We start from the raw sequence: 19,575 nt of genomic DNA, 5'->3' as shown, positions 1-19,575 counted from the left end.
GAGTTTTTAAACTTCTTCCAACTTTCTCCATCCATTCACCCATCCACTGCTTATCTAATTCAAGAGATTTGAGGAGGCTCGTGAATTAATTTGTAATGCTACTGTAGGATGGATATAAGTATAACCATTTTTACAGATTAAAAAATGGAGACTCAGAGTGACCAACCACCTTCTCCAGGATGGACCACCAGCTGCTAAGTGGTAGCACAGTGGAATGAAGACTCCAGTTGTTCTGACACCAAATTTGGCATTTCTCTCACCACTAGGAGCTGCCTCTACTTTCCATGTAGGAGGGCGACCATGATAGTGGTTTGAGTTCTGTCCTTCTTTATGGGGAAGGAGTTTGCACCTTTCAAGTTAAGAATGATGAACACATTTGTAACAACTTCCGCCCAGATTCAGAAATCTAATCTTCTATCCAGATCTTATATCCTTCTAAATACCAGCTTTGCAAAAGAGGAAAAGGATAAAAGACCTCTTTTGTAGCCCAACAGAGGCCAATACAATAGAGTACAAACCATCTTCTCTAGCTCCACCTTCTGTCACATTCTTCTATCCAAACTGTGCTTCAAAGACCTCCCATTCCTCAAACACACCTTCCCCTAAATACCCCCATCATTGCATGTGCTGGTTTCTCAGCTACCCTTTGCTTCCAGCAAATACCTTCTTACCTCACCTTACAATCCCCAGCTCAAACATCATGCCCTCTGTGAAGCGTCACCCAACCATGAATGAGGTGTTCAGGGAGCCCCAGCCCTGAGCTTTCCCTGTATGACTTGAAGGCGTAGACCGCGTCACCTGTGGTACCTCACTGCACTCTATTTAACCAGCTTTTCGCACACATCCTCCTTTTCCTAGCCCCGTGTGAACTGTGAGCTCTGGAAGGAAGAGACTGTTTGCCCCAGCTCCTAGTTCTGGGCCTGGAATGCAGTAGGTATTCAGTTAAGGTTCGCTAAATGAATCAAAGTGTATTAGAGAGATTCTGAGTAATCTCATTAGAGGATGTAAGTGTTTGCTTCCTGGAGCCGGGAGGAGGTTAGTTGGATGTTTGCAGCTTAGTACAATGGGATTGGCAAGTCTGGTACCCTCACAAGAGGGCAGATTTCCAAATTCTTATGACCCAGGAAGACCTCCATGACTGAATAAATAATTTCTTGCTATTTTCTCCCAGTCCATCATGGGGCCCAATTGCTTTAACCCTTTGGTTGCTATTCAAATGCAAACAAACCATGGGAGGGATGCAGGGGCTGGTAAGTTGTTTTTAAGATTATCTAAAAGCTACTCAAATACACATGTACAAAGTTTTTGACTCTCTCCCTCCCATCACCAGTCAACCAATAAACAAACAACCAAAAGAGCTTAGGTAGTTTACTTTGCATAGTCAGGCAAAAATTTAAAACTTTAATAAATGTAGTGAAGAAAAAAGGAAATCAGTTCTTTGCACCTGCACGAATATTCTCCTACCTTATTGGAGTCCTGGATTATCTTCACATTGTCTGCTCCGAATTTATCTGCATAGAGCTTGAGCAGCCTTTGAGAAATCTCAGAGAGACCTGTCAGCTTAGGCTCTTTATAAATATACTCTTTGCCTTCTTCTTCTTCAAAAAATCCCTACAGAAGACAGATAGTAAACCACCAATTTTACTAGAGAACTCCAACTGCAAGTCATGAGCTAAACAAAAACCATTTACTTAGATATTACAGCCAGTCTTTTGGTTGACATCCATACCACAGGTTAGCTCCCTATAAAATTCACAATCAGAGAAAAATCAGGTGAAGAAAGCAAAATATCATATTAGAATCAGTCATTAATGCAAATATTCCCCAGTCAGACCAAAGAACCTCCAGAGGTACCTTCCACATGTTTTTCTCTATTAGTAGAAATCACTGGTAATCCCTGCTTGTATGTATTTTAGGGGAAGAATGCCCTCCTGTGGTAGTTTGGTGTAGAACACAAAGTCTGGAGTACTCGTATTTTTTTCAAGGAGCGGTATCATTTTTAATGAATAGTTCTGCAAGTCTTGGAAACTAGCATAGGAAAAACCATAGGGGCACATGAAGGGATCTAAACGGGTTGATCTCATCCCACATCCTTGGAGATGAAAAGCCGTAACAGAAATTACTTGTGTTACGCTCCCAAGTACTGCTACTTTAAAAATTATTTTATATTAATATTTCATGAGGGGCCCGATGGAACTCGGCTGTATGCAATTTCATCATTCAATTCACTTTACTGATAGATTGCTTACATTCTTGCAAAGCTAGACCTCATAAGATTGAAAGTAGTAAATTAACCATGTCATCATTTTTATGTCATAGGAGCAAGTAGGTTTTAAGCTCTGTTAATTTGTTTTGGGGAAGGGAAGATTCCTTTGAGAAAACGGGGACAGTCTTTATAATTCTTTCTCATTGAAGAGACACAGAAGCATTTTTTCCTATGGAAGACATGAGGCTTCAGATAACTGGAGAAAGTCTTCAGTTAAGAACCCGAGTGCATCTGGAATCTTCTGACTGCAGAGTTTACCCTAAGGAAGCAACTTAAAAAAAAATAATAATAATTTTGTTGGCTGTGTTGGGTCTTTGTTGCTGCACGGGCTTTTCTCTAGTTGCGGAGAGCAGGGGCTGCTCTCTAGTTGCGATCACGGGCTTCTCATGGCGGTGGCTTCTCGTGTTGCGGAGCGTGGGCTCTAGGGCGTGCGGGCTTCAGTAGTTGCGGCAGATGGGCTCAGTAGCTGTGGCTCCCTGGCTCTAGAGCTCAGGCTCAGTTGTTGTGGCACATGGGTTTAGTTGCCCCGTGGCTTGTGGGTTCTTTCCAGATCAGGGATTGAATGGTGTCTCCTGCATTGGCAGGTGGATTCTTTACCACTGGGCCACTAGGCAAGCCCAGGAAATAACTTTTAAGGGCTGAGTGAAGATACTAGAGGTCACAAAATATCTCAGCTATACTTTTTTTTTTGCTTGTTTTATATTTTTGACCATTAAAAACATACTCATTATATAAAAATTTGGGTAAAATATTCCGATGCTGGTTTTTTTCCCCCACAGCTAATGTGAGGTGATCTGAGAATACTGATCACAACTCACATCGGTATGGTGCTTTATACTCGCAAAGCGCTTTCACTGGTGTTTGACCATCACGAAGAGTATGCTGCTGCTGCTGAGTCACTCCAGTCGTGTCCAACTCTGCGCGACCCCATAGACGGCAGCCCACCAGGCTCCCCCGTCCCTGGGATTCTCCAGGCAAGAACACTGGAGTGGGCTGCCATTTCCTTCTCCAATGCATGAAAGTGAAAAGTGAAAGTGAAGTCGCTCAGTCGTGTCCGACTCTTTGCGACCCCATGGACTGCAGCCCACCAGGCTCCTCCGTCCATGGGATTTTCCAGGCAAGAGTACTGGAGTGGGGTGCCATTGACTTCTCTGCACGAAGAGTGTACTTGGTATCATAAATGGGCTGTAACTGACGACAAGGAACAAGGCACATTCACCAGCACAGTTCCTGTTAAGCAGGTAATTGCCTGTTTCCTTGCTGTTTCCCTGACCGACTCTGGGCTTTTTGGAGGCAGGAACGTGTCCTGTTCCGCACTGCATGTCCAGTGTTTAGCACTGGGCCTGGTCTTAAGAGAGACATCCCTGCCCGTTAGCTGAATGAATAAACAGATGAATGAGGCCGTTCTTAGAGAGCATGCATCTTAAAAGCATGTATTTGCACCAAGTATAGCTTGAAAAGATTCCATTGCTTTTGGTACAGGTGTTTTTATTGAACAATTTCTCTGAGAAATGTTCAAGACCAATACAGCAGATTGTGAGTACCTTGACTCCAGACTGCTAAAACAGTGATGTGTGATGTTAAAAGCAAGCAAAGCCTCTCATCATTCTTCGAGACTCTGTAGGGGTAGTGAGGTCTGACCCTATCCCACATGACTTCCAGCCTGCTAGGTTTTTTCCTGTTGATGCTTTATGGAGTTGTGTCTGATTCAAGGTCAGAAGTAAGTGACTAAAATTGACAGACTGACACAAAAGAGAACTGACTTCTGAGGCCGTCAACCAGAATCCCCACAGGGCAATAGCTCAAGCCACATTTACCGCTTCCATTTCAATGAGAAAAATGTTTCCAAATTTAAGGAAAAGATTTTTTCATCAAGGTGTGAAAACTAGCACAAAGAAACATTTTCACTGTGAATTTTTTCCCCCTAACAAATTTCTGAGTGCAGAGTTAGCAAAAAAGGAGTGGAAAGAACAGTATTGTCATTCCTATGACCTTTGTGCCCTTCGTCATGACCTGTGACTTTCTTTCATTCTTACGCCTTGGTCTGGAGGATGGGAAACAGTACAGACTTAGACTTAGGAGACCCTAAGGGCAGTGCCCAGCCTACTGGAGATTGTTGGCTATGATGAGCATAATGACAGTAATAAAGGAAAACACTGTCAGAGCAATTTGAGTTCTGGCTAATATAAGGCAAGGCTTTCCTGGTGGCTCAGCGGCAAAGAATCCGCCTGCAATGGAGATACAGGTTTGATTCCTGGGTTGGGAAGATCCCTCAAAGAGGAAATGGCAACCCAGTCCAGTATTCTTGCTGAGAAAAGCTCATGGACAGAGGTGCCTGGTGGGTTACAGTCCATAGGGTCGCAGAGTCAGACAATACTGAGCACACACACATACACACAATACGAGGTAAATAGTTTAACTGAGTTTTGAGTGCTTAAAAATACACACTCAAGTTCTCTTGCTTGGGAATTACACTTTTCCTTATTGTAAATGGACTATTGATGCTTATTTTGATATTTTGGTAAGTGATTGATCAGAAAGAATTATGATTAGAATTAATCAATTTATAGAACATGGAGATACAAACCTATTGAGACGATTTTATAAAATGAATAGAAAGGAGCTGGTGTAGCAGAATACATGTTAATCTGCTGTCTGCCAGGCTTTGTGTAAGAGCTTATGGAGCCAGAGAAATGGCATCTCTGAAAATGGCTAGGATGTGAGCTTGCCTTTTATCCAAGGAAACCATCAAAGCAAAGCCCAGTGATGAACAGGAGACTATCTTAAGGAATTTTAATGCTCTGTGCATGAAATAATTGACTTATAAATAGGACCCAAGGTGAAGAAAACCTAGGGGAAGTTTCTCTTTTGCTTTTGCTCTGAAGTGATGAGAAAAGTCCATTTCAAAGCATCAGGAAATGTGACCTCTGCATTTCCCTAGCTAGGCTGACTTTTTAAAGTGTCATTTTACATGGCAACAACTCCCTGATCTGCCATGGTTAGGAATCGGCACGTGTCCAAGTTAAACATGGACTTTGAGTCAGTAGAGTTAAGATGCACAGATTATGAAATTTCAAAGCAACAGGTTATGATAAAAATATACGTCAACAAATTGACAACAAAAATCATCGGCTCCTTCTTAGATGTTTTGGTAGGTATTTCAGAATCCTGCAATAGCTCTAGATCATTACTGGGACATCACATGTAAGTGCCCCTGCTATTATATTCCACTGACTCAACGCTCACAGAGGAATGCATCCAAAGGGGAATCTCGTGTATAAAGATGGGTCAGAAAATCATAATAGGCTGAATACTAAGAAAAGAAAACTTCACAGGTGCAGAGAAATGGTTTCACAGAAATATGAACCCCAGTATATATATGTTTCTCAACGACTTTCATATAAGAGGGGAGCCAGAAGGGTATATCATACAGTGACATGAAGGTGATGGTTGTACCCAGTACAAATGCTCTTCCCTCCGAACCCCAACCCCCTTTTCTATCAAGATTTTAAAATGTATCTACACCCATGTAGGCATGATTGAGAATCACAGAATCAATCCTTTGATGAATAGAATCAAATTCCCCAGGCCTTTCACTCATTTCATCCCAGGGCCATCTCATGTTTTAAGTTATGCAATGAGTATTCACTTACTTGCTTTCATGCTAAATACCAGAGCCTAAGGATTTCATTGATTACAGTGGTTGTTTGATCACTACTGGCAATTCATTACTCTTAAAATGAATACTTCAGGGACACTTGGGGGGATGTTTCATGTAGTCAGCTCTGTGTAAAATTTCCATAGTCAATGATGCCAGGGTGTTGGATTACAAAAGTCATGCTATGCAAGACTTGCGTTTTTAAAGTTCTTGCTGCAAAAGAACAGTTGCCAAATTCTTTTCCAGGGTCTGGCTCATTGCAGACATAACATTACTCTAGTCAACCCTGTAAAGGGAAAGCACTGGTCTACAGGGGACACTGAAATATTTACACAAAGGCCTTTGTGGAGGCAACGAGTTGATCACATATTATATTCCCATAATCCTTGGAGCATGATTTGGAGACATCAGTTTGAATATTAAAAAGTGAATTTTACAGGGACATAAGGTACTGTGATGAAAAGGAAATTATGTCTGACCATGGGGATTATGCTAGTGAAATAGTCAAGATTTTCTCTTAGATCTTTAGCACCTTCATTCTGCACATGTTCGAGGAATGTGCCAATCTATTTGGTTATTTCTTTATCATCAAATATGAAGTGACGTGCATTGTCTGCTGCCATTGAACACAATAGTTCACGTGCTTCGTTTAGAGTCTGGGGACAGGTATCTGAATATCATTTGAACAATGGTGACTGAGGAGTCATCAAAGAGGCTGTTTATCACAATGACCTCCATTAGTTCTCCTTTGTTCAAAGGCAGCTGGGGTTTGAGTTTACAGAGCACCATGTTCAGGCATGTACTTGGGTCTGCAGATTTCACACGACATTTTGCTTTTTAAGCTCACTTTGACTTTCAAATCAAAGACAACTGAGAACACTAGCAGCATACAAAACATCAGGTGCACGGTCAGCACACTTTACTGAGAAATCTGCAAAAAGAACAAGGTTAGGACATTTGAAAGTAGCTCTCTCCCATCCTTCCCCTTTCCCCCCAAGTCTATTTAGTTAGAGGGGTTTTCAAGTATTCTTTTAGTAGGTGAGTTGAGGACCCATGACCCCAAATTTACAAATGAAGGTAGAAAATACTGATATGGTATGGATAGGGGAAGGGATTTAAAGAATTACAAAAAAGTATGTACTAGTCGGAGAAGCAGAGCTGTGGACAATGTGTGAATACTGAAAGAATTTGCCTTGCCAGCTGGGTTTCCCTGGTGGCTCAGACAGTAAAGAATTTGTCTTTAATGTAGGAGACCCGAGTTTGATTCCTGGGTGGGGAAGATCCCCTGGAAAAGGGAGTGGCTACCCACTCTAGTATTCTAGCCTGGAGAATTTCATGGACAGTGGAGCCTGATGGGCTACAGTCCCTGGGGCCACAAAGAGTCAGATGCAACAGAGCTATGAACACTTTCACTTCCAGTTCTTTTCAAAAGTAATTTTTTGAGCCACATGAAATTGCCATCTTTGTAAGTAAAAAATGGTTGAATATGGGAAAGTTCATACAGTTCAAAATAACAGGGAAAATCCTGTGTCACAAATCTCTAGGTGCTGCCATGTACTGCCTTTGGCTTGTCCTCCAATTTTTTTTACATAGGTTCTTTTTACATCTGAGGAGACTTAACCTGATTTACTGTAGTTTATCACTTATACTGGGAATTAATACCACTGCCTTTAAGAATGCTCAGAGTTCACTACTAAAGAGAGTCCTATTTCTCCACAATACTCATTTTATTTGGAAAAGGCATAGTCCTTTCAGGACCCCAGAAGATACCCACCAATGGCCATCACTACAGCTTTTCAAATTCTGCCCATTGATTTCTTCTTAATCAGCTGCAACTCTGGTGGCCTGAACTGAGCAGGCAAGTTCCAACAGTTAGTCTACTATCCATATATTTCAAACATGTGGTGCCCATGTTTCTCTGTGTGCGTATGTGTGTGTATGTAGCTTTTCATACTACACCGACCTCTGTGCTGAAAGATATTAGATACGAAAAGCAAAGTATACATTTTTGTAATTCAGATAACTGGAATAAACACAATTTAGTTCCAGAAATGCAGGATGACTCCAAAATGAATGGAAATGGGATTATCTTACCTTGGTACTGAACGATCATTTGCACAAAAAAGTTAGGGTTCAGTAAAACCATACAGAGGGAAGTGTGAGGCTTATTAGGGCATGCAAATGGAGAGAGGGAGAGAACTTACCACAGCCTGGAACAATCAAGACCAAAAGAAGAAAAAAGTAAACATCTGCATTAAAATCTCATTGGAAAGGAGCATAATTGTTTCGTTTCCACCTGTCTAGTAAACAGCATCTTAGACGTTGGTTGGAGAAACCATCAGGTAGGCATTCTGGTCTCCGTGACCAGAGAAAACTAACAGCAGTTCATTACTTTTCTTTGGAAAGATCGCCGAAACAGTTGTTGACTCAAATTTAGGTTTGCTGAACTCACATCTTATCTGTCACTTCTGTACTGCTCAGTTAGTTTGTGGCCATTCCTGGAAAACCCTTGTCTTTCTCCTACAATCCCTCAGCTCCCACATTCCCTTCCTGATGGGGTTTTCTGCCATTTTTCTTGTGAAGGTTTCATTAAGGTCAAGAGTTGTTTTTTGTTTACTGCTGGTTTGAAAGATCATGTCCTTTTCTTTCCTCCCCTCCTGCAGATTGCCACATTTTTCTCTCCCAATACACATTCTCACTTCAGATAGTTCAGATTCTTTTCCAGGGAATTCATAAATGTGTAAACTTAGCTTCTTTCTGTAGACTGTATACACAGTCCTGACGCTCCTGTGCAGTGGGGGAAATCTACGTTGGATTAATTTGTTTATGGTAAGTGGCTACACTTTTCTTTCCAGGGAGACAGCAGCTATCTTGACTAATTTAGATGTTAGTTTTTAAACCGCCTTTGGTGATTACAGGACAATGTATGTCTTCCAAAAGACTTCAGTGGTAAATGATCTAGAATAACCATGCTGAATTTGATGCTTTTGTCTGCAGCCTTAGAAGAGTCTGAGGAGGACAAGAAGCCATGTGAAACTGTGCTTTACATGAAGGGAGAAAAAAATGGAAGACTGCGGGGCTGAGAGTCATTCTAACTGTGAAAATAAAAGGATGGAATGATTCTCCATGAAAGTAAGAGTCTGAAATGTGAGTGCTGAAATACATTAAGGTTATAAGCCCTCCAGGAAAGAAACAGGATGGTCCCTGGGTTTATCCCACTTAAAGCATGGCTCAGAGACATTCATAATTAATATATAACATAAGTTCATTTTGCTTTTAGGCCAATGCTATGGCTAGCTAATATTTTCTATCTTGTTCATTATTTATGCAGTAAACTGAGAAAAATCACTTTGAAATGATATTGACCTCTAGTATAAGAAACAAAACAAGTAGATTACTTTCTGCGGAGAAGCAGTGATGGTTTGAAAGTAGGAGAAAAGAAAATGAATGATTTTAAAGTCAAAGGTTCATGGCTTTAATATGGTAGAGCCCTTAGGAACCTTTTATTTACTGGAATGCTATGGATTGCATTGCTTAAAAATATTCAATTAAATTTCACTTTCAAATATGATGCAAACCTGTATTTAGACGTTTTGGGGAGAATTGGAGGAGGGTGCTGAAGAAGAAGTGACTTCTTCAAGAAATTCAAAATCACTATTTTAACTCGATCTGTATTAGGACCCAAGGAGGGCTCTGCTCATTTATTTTTCAATTTAGTACATTTTTCTGGCCAAACACATAGACCCTCACACTTAGAGAAACACTCAAATATACCCAAACATATTCCTACCCTCACCCCACCCCCTGAGTCCTATGGCACATATACTTAGATGTCTTGTTAAGAATGAAAGACAGCAATCAACTACTCAACATTAAAGCTCATATTAGTAGGAAACTTACCTGCCCATAAAATGCCACACGGTAGTAGCGACCGAAGAGTCGCTTCTCTGAATTCACCACTTCTGCAACTTTCAGATATGACCGATGAATATCATAGTAAAGATCGGATAATTTCTGAAAACATGAAACAAAGGGTTTCATGAAGATGAAGCCAACATAAAAAATAGAAAATTGTAAGTAATTCTCTGGGGTAATGAAGGATATTTGAACTAACTCCTGGGTTTAGAACACCTACTTTGAAGTCTCTCTGCTTCTCAAAGACTGCAATGATGGGTTTGTTGACATCAGCGATGAGCTCATATCTCTCAGACTTCCAAAGAAACTCCACACACATGTACAGCTGCTCCACCAGGATATTCTGCAATTCCCCAAATGAAAATGCGATTTTACACAATGAAGACTGTGTCCCATCCCTGAAACTTGCTTCCAAAACTATTGCACTGTCAATCTTTTTCACAGTGGGATTTCTGCATCCCTCATCTTTGTGACTGGCAGTTACATCCATCCCGGGAGGTATAGTGGTGTCTTCTAGGATTCTTCTCTTTCCATAACATTATTAGTCCCTCAAACTTGCTAATTTAAATCTATGAAAAGTATTCAGATCTGTCAGTTTTTTTTTTTTTTTTTTTTTCCCATTCCTACAGTCACAGGCTTAGATCAGACTCCTGTTTCTTCACTCCCAGACACCATGAAATAGTTTGCAAGCTAAACTGTTTTCCCTCTCCAGTTTGCTCGTACTGGTCCTGTGTGTAGCTCTCTAGTAATCTTTCTTCCAAAGACATCAACCTGATCATGAGCTTGCCACTGTCCCAAACCTTTCCAGTGCCTATGAACTGCTGCCTAAACTCTCTAGCATGACATTGAAGGAGCTCCAGAATCAGGTACCAACCTCCCTTTCAGTGGCCCTCCCCTTCAGCACCTTGGCATGGACTTGGCACTTTGGCTGTACTAGATGGTACCACACCATTCTTAGGATGCTTTATAATTTCCATACTTTTGCCTGTGATGTTGCCGCTGCTCCTTTGAGAAACTTAGTTTCTCATCTGACACTTTTTAAATCCTAGCAAATGTCAAGACCCAGTGCAAAAGTCTGCAGAGCTTTTATTTATGTTCCATCATCTGCATTCTAATTATTGTCACGTTAAAAAGTATTCCCTTTTTAACTGCAGCTGTAGACGATGCCTAGATTTAGCTATTGGGTCTTAGAGTGGTTGCCCCCACCTTGAAGGATGTTTATCTTTCACAAGATTCTAAACTCTTCAAGAACTGGGATTATGCCTTATTATCTTTGTCTCCCCAAATAAATTTGCCTTATTTATCTTTGTCTCAATGTCTCACATATACTAAGAGCTTAATAAATGTTCAACTGAACCAAATTATATACTTTCTAAAGCAAGTGGATAATACTGCTGGAATGTTTTCAGTGTCTTTTCAGAAAAGATTTTAAACAGTTTGAAATAGTTAATGCAAATGTGTAGTTACATTTACTGTTTGCAACGTACATTCAATTAATGTACAGCCTTATGTACGATTTCTTTAACATGTCCCCCAAGATTTGTTTTCTGAATCCTTTTTTAAACCTATGTAATATTATGAATAAAAATTAGCTTTTGAAATATTTTATTTACTTGAGGAGGGGAGCTCTATTTTATTCACTTGAATTGTTGCTAAGTAACTCCTGATAGAAAGCTTCTTTTGAAAAACAGTAGTCTGCATACCAGGAGGTTTTCTGCAGAAACTAGTGAGACTTTCTGTTCAAGTCTCTTTGTTAATAAATTTTCCAGTGCACTAAAAAAAAGTGACCAGCTCAAAAAATTTTCAGCATTCCTTATCATATTTTATATTTTGTAGAAGAGCTGATTGCATAAATTTGGGTCCATCTTAGAGAATTAAAAGTTAGTTTAAATTTTCACTTTATCAGTGGAATTTGATATCTATGAATCTAGCTTAATTTTAGCTTGTATTTTATTTTGCCTAAGTCATGTTATAGGGTAACTTTGATTTTGGAATGAGATCTTCTCCTTCCTACTTAGTTTAATGTTACAATTCAATGTATCTTCTTACTTAATTACAATATATTCGATAATTTTCATCTAACCTCATTGTATGGCGTGTCTTGCATGCCAGAATCTTCTTTCATTTCCCCTTCTTCTTTAATATTTGGTGTAATGCTCAGAAAAGCTGGCCAGCCCATAGAGAACATGCCTTAAGAAGACAGAGGAAAATGGAACATTGTTATTTGAGCCAAATCCTGCTTGGATTAGATAGTGACTTTGTGTTACATGATGTTACATGTGGTGGTTATAATACTCATACATCAATGAGATAGTTAGATTATGACTGTTGATAAATACTCTGCCAGGAAACCAGTTTTCCCTTTTTTATAATTTTTGTATTGTTCTCAGCTGACCTGCTTTCTCTAAGGAGCTATTATGGGATTATGGACAGAACCAGGCTTGTGGATTGATGTACTTCAATGTTCTGGTTTAATTAGCTTTTTGGAGTCTGTATCCCTTGTTTGTTAAATCAGAGACATTAATATCTAATCTCAAGGATGTTGAAAGGATTCAAAGCATTAGTATTTGAGAAAATACCCAGTTATCATCACTGCCTTCTAAAGACAATACACAGTACTCACTAACTTTCACTCTTTTGCATTATTTAGAAAACTTCTCAAGATTTCTTAGCTTCATGGGCACCAAGACTAAGAAAGATGGAACTCTGCAGATGCATATGAAAATAGTTGATAATGAGCCATGTGTCCAGACAGGGGTCAGATCAGAACGTTAAAGGAATATGAGAGGTTAAGAGCACAGTCTGGAGTGACAGACCAGCCTTTGAACATGGCCCCATCACAAGCTAACCAGGGGGATCCGGGGCAGACTGCCTAACTTCTTTAGGTCCTATAAACAGGCAGGGATAACAGCATCTAACACACAGACTCCTTATTGGCAATTAATTGAGATATTTCCACAGCACAGAACTTAGTGCAGTTGCCTACCTTGGAGCAAGTGCATTTTAAGTTATAATTAATACTTTTGTGGATATTTACATTTTTAATAATCAGGTCATTGGCTATGTGACTAAATTATCACCCCAAAACATGCTAGAAATGATAATGATAATAATTATTGCAATTGAATCTTTGTATTAAAAATTCTACTTTCCAACGTTTTATTAGCATTTTTCTTCGGTAATTAAATACATTAAAATATATGAGGATTGAATAGAGCAGGAAAAGCCATGACATAGTACTTCCTGGACGATGATGGTTGTTAGTACAACCGAAGAAGCTGTATTTTATGGAGTCACCTAAATTCACCTCTATAGTTGTTCTTCAATATCCACAGAGAATCGATTCCAGGACCCCCAGCAGATACTAAACTCTACAAATGGTGGTGGTCCAGTGGTTAAGACTCTGCATCCCCAATGCAAGGGGCCCTGGTTCGATTCTTGGTCGGGGACCCACATGCCACAACTAAAAGTTTGCATGCCGCAACTAAAGATCGCACATACCACAACTAAGACCCAACTCCACCAAACAAATGTTGGGCTTCCCAGATGGCTCAAACGGTAACGAATCTGCCTGCAATGCAGGAGACCTGGGTTTGATCCCTGGGTCAGGAAGATTCCCTGGAGAAGGGAATGGCTACCCACTGCAGTATTCTTGCCTGGAGAATTCCATGGACAGAGGAGCCTAGTAAAGATTCAGACATGATTGAGGGACTAACACTTCCTTTTCACAATGCTCAAGTCCTTTATTTTAAACGACATAGTAGGATGAGCCCTCTGTATCTGTGGATTCTCACTGATGGAGTGGTTGGTTGAATCTGCAGATCTGGAATTCCCACATGCAGAGGGCCAACTGTCTTCTTATCATGTGTACACTGTAGTGAAGGGACAGTTTACTTCTCTGACTTAGAAACATCACAACATAGAAACACATTGAAGACTTCAAATACATGCCAGTGAGCTTCAGATGCATGGCAACGAATACAAATATATGCTGCTGCTAAGTTGTTTCAGTCGTGTCCGACTCTGTGCGACCCCATAGACGGCAGTCCACCAGGCTTCCCCGTCCCTGGGATTCTCCAGGCAAGAACACTGGAGTGGGTTGCCATTTCCTTCTCCAATGCATGAAAGTGAAAAGTGAAAGTGAAGTCGCTCAGTCATGTCCGACTCCTAGCGACCTCATGGACTGCAGCCCACCAGGCTCCTAAGTCCATGGGATTTTCCAGGCAAGAGTACTGGAGTGGGGTGCCATTGCCTTCTCCACACACACACACACACTGCTGCTGCTGCTGCTGCTAAGTTGCTTCAGTCGTGTCCGACTCTGTGTGACCCCATAGATGGCAGCCCACCAGGCTCCGCCATCCCTGGGATTCTCCAGGCAAGAACACTGGAGTGGGTTGCCATTTCCTTCTCCAATGCATGACAGTGAAAAGTGAAAGTGAAGTCGCTCAGTTGTGTCTGACTCTAGTGACCCCATGGACTGCAGCCTACCAGGCTTCTCCGTCCATGGGATTTTCCAGGCAAGAGTACTGGAGTGGGGTGCCATTGCCTTCTCCGAAATATATGCTAATGCATCATAAATAATCACCTTCAATATTTAAAGTTTATAAAACACATACAGTGGACCCTTAAACAACCCAGATTTGAACTGTATGGGTCTGCTTAAATGCAGATTTTTTAGTAAGTACATACTGCAGCACTGCACTGTCTGTGGTTGGTCAAATCAATGGATGTGGATATGCAGGGCCAACTGTAAAGTTATCCCCAGGGTTGGGTGTCCCAACCTTCTCATTGTCCAAAGGTCAATAGGTATATATATTTTTCTCAATGGATATATTATTCCAATATCATTATTGGTCTAAACATATTTAGATCTTTTTTGAATATTCAAGATTTAGACACGTTTTGGGCTACAAGTTCCCACAACTTCTCAAACTGACACCTAGTTTTATCAGGTTTCTCAAAATAACTTTTATGGAACTGTATGGTATCTGATTATGAAAAAAACAGATGAGGACGAAGGGCATGTTAAATAAAACAAGAATGGTTTTGATGACTTGCCTGTATAAATAGGAAGCATGAAACTGAGCAAGGAGACCCTTGAATTTTATCGTGGACATGAGTCATGAGGCCAAGTCTGGTGTCTTCTTCAAGGCCCTCAAACGAATGAGCATACTGTCTCAGAATTCACTTTGGTCATTTGGTTCAAATATCTTATTTGCAAAATCCACTGAAACTCTTTGGGAGATACATACGTATTTAAAAGAATAAGGGACCAAAAGAATTATGTTTCCAGAATGATACAACCAAAGTCCATTTCCCTTTTGTTTAGATATTTTAATCTAAACATTCAAATATTTGTTTCTCTTGTTCATACACTGAGTTTTCCATTTCATTTTGAAAGTTAAGAGAGTATTATGAGATAGATTGAAGTTCATAAACTGGGTTTGAACAGAATTTTACAAGGATACATTGTTTTTTTTTACAAAGAATAATTCTTTGGTTATTATTACAAAATGTTTATCAGATGTTAAAGATGGAATATTTTTAATTAAAGGAAGATTATACTGTGAATTACTATACGTTATAAATTGTCAGAATCAATGTATACTTAAAGAAACTGAAACATGTAGATTATAGGCACAGTCCTGGTATGTGCGTGTACATGCTCAGTTGCTCAGTCGTGTCCGACTCTGTGGACCCATGTGACTGTAGCTTGCTAGGTTCTTCTGTCCATTGAATTTTCCAGGCAAGAATACTGGAGTGGGTTGCCACTTCCTACTTCAGGGGATCTTTCCAACTCAAGATTCAAACCTGCGTCTCCTGCATTGGCAGGCGGATTCTTTACCACAGAGTCACCTGGGAAGCCCACGGTCCTGTATACTATATTTATATGTCACTTTTCTGCACTCCTTATTTTGAATAAACAGTTTTATGACATTTCAACAATAAAATGGATTTCCCTTGCAATTTTAAACAATTCATCCATTTCAGAATAGAATCCCAAAGACAGTCTAGCATGCAAACTGATAACAAAACATGGCCATAATATTATATAAGATGCACTTCTGTTTGCTGAGAACTCTTGAGGTCCCTAAACTTCATAAAGTTTGATGATGGAATTTCTGAATGGTAAGAACTTTGGGTTTCGACAGAGTAAGTTATGTAGGTCCGAGACAGTTTTTGCTTTTGGGAATACATTTAAAAGTTTCATTGGCGTGAAACTGAATCAGGACATGGTTTCCTCTGCACCATGCCCTGGGGGTAAAGGAGCCCAGTTAAATCACTCACTTCCTCCACTGGGAGTTGTTAGTAATGGATTGCTATCACAAGGGTGGACATCCTCCAGGAGCAGGGATGGTACGCAAATCTTTTCCATTTTCCAGTAACCTATGGCAGTGCAAGATGAAGTTAGGACATTGTTACAAGTTTATGTTAATTCAAGCTTATGAAACTATGAATCGTTAACCAGTGAAGCCTTCTCATTTGGAACTAAGAAGTGGACCAGTTAGCCGGGTTGTGCATAAAATAAACACGATGATGACATGAAGAGAAAGGTAAAACTCAAAAGTACAGCGTCATTAGAAATATCTGTGAAAACTAACACTGCTAAAACATTGAGATTAATCAATTTAAAGCTAATAAATACATTGTATGTATTAGTTTATCTATCAGGTTTTGACATGTTGATTTCTCCCCACACGTGGTTGTCTTACCCCTTCTTTTCAGGTATTCTGCAATGAGGGCAGCTATATGGATATAACACATGGCCGCCTGCAAGAGAAAAGCAAATAGTGTGAGAGGAAGATTTTACCATCTATCTCATACTAAAGATTTTACTATCAGTCTAATTCAGACTAATCCTCCAAGGAAGGTCTGTATTCCAAATCAGAATATGCAGAGAAATCCTTTTCATGGTAGAACCAAAAGTAACAATCAATTAGATTTCCAAAAAGTACACCCTCAAGAATAAAGGGCATATTTGGGTTTTTTTTTTTTTTTTGGTTTGCTTTTCTTGATTTAGTTTCCAGGTGGGTGAATGAGCTGACTTGAAGAATTTTTCTATAGAATTATCTTCCTGCATTAATATCTATGTTTCTCCTCTTTCTCTAAACAGCATCTGGATATAAACTGGAAGTGAAAATTAGCTGTCTTCTTACTTTTTTTTTTTAACCTCCAGCCCTAGACCCCCTTAGAATTTCTGTCATCTTTAAATGGTAGCCTCAAGAGGCAGCAGTTGATGAAATAGTGTGACCTAATGTATCACGTATGCATTCTTTAACCAGATTATTTCAGTGACATTTTATTGCCCTTTAAAATCTATTGCAAAGCCCTAGAACATTGCTCAACACACACTAGATGCTGAGTGGCTGAAGAATCCAAATGACTTCAGCATTTCCTTTTGAAGTTTTGTGGAGAACTTCTCCACATTCAGGGTGATCCAAGGGAACTGGAGTCGCTCTTCTGTGTCCTCACCGAACTGCTATCCAGTGAGGCCTCTGCTCAGATCTACATCCATCCCAGAGCCCTTCACCTGCATTTAGAAGAATTACAGGTTTCTTGGACAAACTCATCTCTTCCCAAAGCGGGCAAAATTTTGGGAACAAAGCAGAACTTTCCCACTGAGTGTCTGGAACTGCTCCACATGGGTGCTGTGAGTTGCTGCCCATAAATCCACCAGTGTTTAAACAGACATAGGAAGGTTAGCTATTGATTTAAAGCTGTCACACAATGGCCTGTCATCAACATGGCCCTTAGAACTGTGAACCTATTGCTAGTTCGATGAGTTGCGCATGAGGACATATTACTCGAAACTGCCTTTACTCACCATGATGGTATGTTTCCCCATTTCACTCTAATTCCAGGGAAGAAGTTTTAACACACACAACAGTAATTTACATAACTTTTAATTTCCAGATACCCTTACAATCATCGTCCCTAGCCTCAGGCTTTAGCATTTGGTCTCCACTGCACATCCTACAACTGCAGCTGGTCCCCCTAGACTCTGGCTTTTATTTGATATCATTTACGTGGAGTCAGGTATCCTTGAATCTTACATGCAAATGTATTGCACATGACATGTTGGGTTGGCCAAAAAGTTCATTTGGGTCTTCCATCTACTCTTAGAGAGAAACCTGAATGAACGTTTTGGTCAACCCAATAAAATCAAGTCATATTGACATTAGTTGGGCAATACGGTAACTTTTTATATTCCTGATGTAAATGACAATCCAATGGTCCTGATTAAGAGGACTATGCTGACAAAGAAGGACCGAGTCTTTGCTGATCACCTCAGATAAGTCTCCGTTTCTGGCATGAATTTTGGCCATGCTTTCTAGCCAGGTCCTCCGCAGCTCAGGGGTGCTGGCGTAGGAGTTTGCCAGGCTGTACTGGAGATCCACCAGCATCTCTGGATCCTTCTCATGCTCCTTCATCTGAGCCGTGGCCATCAAAACAGTTCTTATTCGTTTAGTCAGGTCTTTCACCTCTGCTGGGAAATTGCTGTTCTTTGGAAAACAGAGAGCCTGGGTCATTATCTGTTTAGATTTCACAAGTTAACTCACTTCAAGTTATGCTTTTAGCTATGGCATGGCATCATGGTCGGTGCATTTTATACACTGTTCACAAATATGTATATTCTCTGTGGATAAATTCTATGTATTGTGATTGCGGTTGTGCACATTTGAAGATGAGTCATAGTAGAGTCCACTTTGTCTTCTAGCCTATATTCTTCTAGTGACAGCATCCTAACTGTCCTTTGACATCATCTAGCATCCTCTCTGGCTCTGGTTTGTGTGATTTGCATGTGTCTACTTCCTTCCCTTGGACTGCAAGGAGATCAAACCAGTCAATCCTAAAGGAAATCAACCCTGAATATTCATTGGAAGGACTGATGCTGAAGCTAAAGCTCCAATACTTCAGCCACCTGATGAGAAGTGCCGACTCCCTGGAAAAGACCCTGATGCTGGGCAAGACTGAAGGCAAAAGCAGAAGAGGATAGCAGAGGATGAGATGGTTAGATAGCATCACTGACCCAATGGACACGAATTTGAGCAAACTCTGGGAGATAGTGAAGGACAGAGGTGTGCTGCAGTTCATGGGGTTGCAAAGGGTCAGACACAACTTACTGACTGAACAATAACACCACTTCCTTCCCAGGGCTGGGCATGATACTGGCCTGGATAATCAATCATATTCTTTGATACCCCAGGTCACAGTGATTGGTTTAGGGATTGGGTATATGATACAAGGTTGGATCAAAGAGACTCAGTCTAGGAACTTTAATTTCCCACTCACAGATTACTACCAGTGTTCTCAGAATTTCTGAGAGACTAAGCTCATGGGGACAGCCTACCTGTAAATGAAGTAAACGAAGAAAATTGAACTGAGAGACAGAGAGGCAAAAAAGTAGAGGCAGTAGGGGAAAGAGATCTGAAAACATTATTTTAATCCCTGGGTTCACTCATGCCTGTCGCCAGGCTCTACCCCAGGACTTTTCAGTATAATGATTGAAGGAGATGTCCCCACAAAGTTCTAAAAGAAAGGTAAAATGAATTTGACCAAGAGTAGGATCATGAGAGAATCACTGTGCTTTATATATATATATATATATTATATATATATATATATATATATATATATATATTTGATATATGTGGTTAGTTTTGTTGTCCCATATCATTCAGCCCCATACCTTGGTAATATCACTTAACAGATTACATGCTCAAAGTAGAAGCAA

At 40.2% G+C, this 19,575-nt stretch overlaps 1 protein-coding gene across 7 annotated transcripts in view; it reads right to left on the bottom strand.

The window, feature by feature from the left end:
- The window catches only part of DOCK10 (dedicator of cytokinesis 10), a 304,771-nt gene that overhangs the window by 10,400 nt on the left and 274,796 nt on the right, over positions 1 to 19,575 (bottom strand). For all 7 annotated transcript variants that reach the window (XM_070385816.1, XM_070385833.1, XM_070385802.1 and 4 more), the window contains exons 45-51: positions 18,128 to 18,343; positions 16,553 to 16,610; positions 16,128 to 16,226; positions 11,923 to 12,029; positions 10,060 to 10,182; positions 9,825 to 9,938; positions 1,465 to 1,611 (exon numbers count right to left, since the gene is read on the bottom strand). In XM_070385816.1, coding sequence (XP_070241917.1) covers positions 1,465 to 1,611; positions 9,825 to 9,938; positions 10,060 to 10,182; positions 11,923 to 12,029; positions 16,128 to 16,226; positions 16,553 to 16,610; positions 18,128 to 18,343 — 864 coding nt within the window. The remainder of the gene's footprint in view (positions 1 to 1,464; positions 1,612 to 9,824; positions 9,939 to 10,059; positions 10,183 to 11,922; positions 12,030 to 16,127; positions 16,227 to 16,552; positions 16,611 to 18,127; positions 18,344 to 19,575) is intronic.

Source organism: Bos mutus, chromosome 2 (assembly GCF_027580195.1).
Source record: "Bos mutus isolate GX-2022 chromosome 2, NWIPB_WYAK_1.1, whole genome shotgun sequence".
NCBI classification, from domain to species: Eukaryota; Metazoa; Chordata; class Mammalia; order Artiodactyla; family Bovidae; genus Bos; species Bos mutus.
This window is presented reverse-complemented; position numbering and strand designations above follow the sequence as displayed.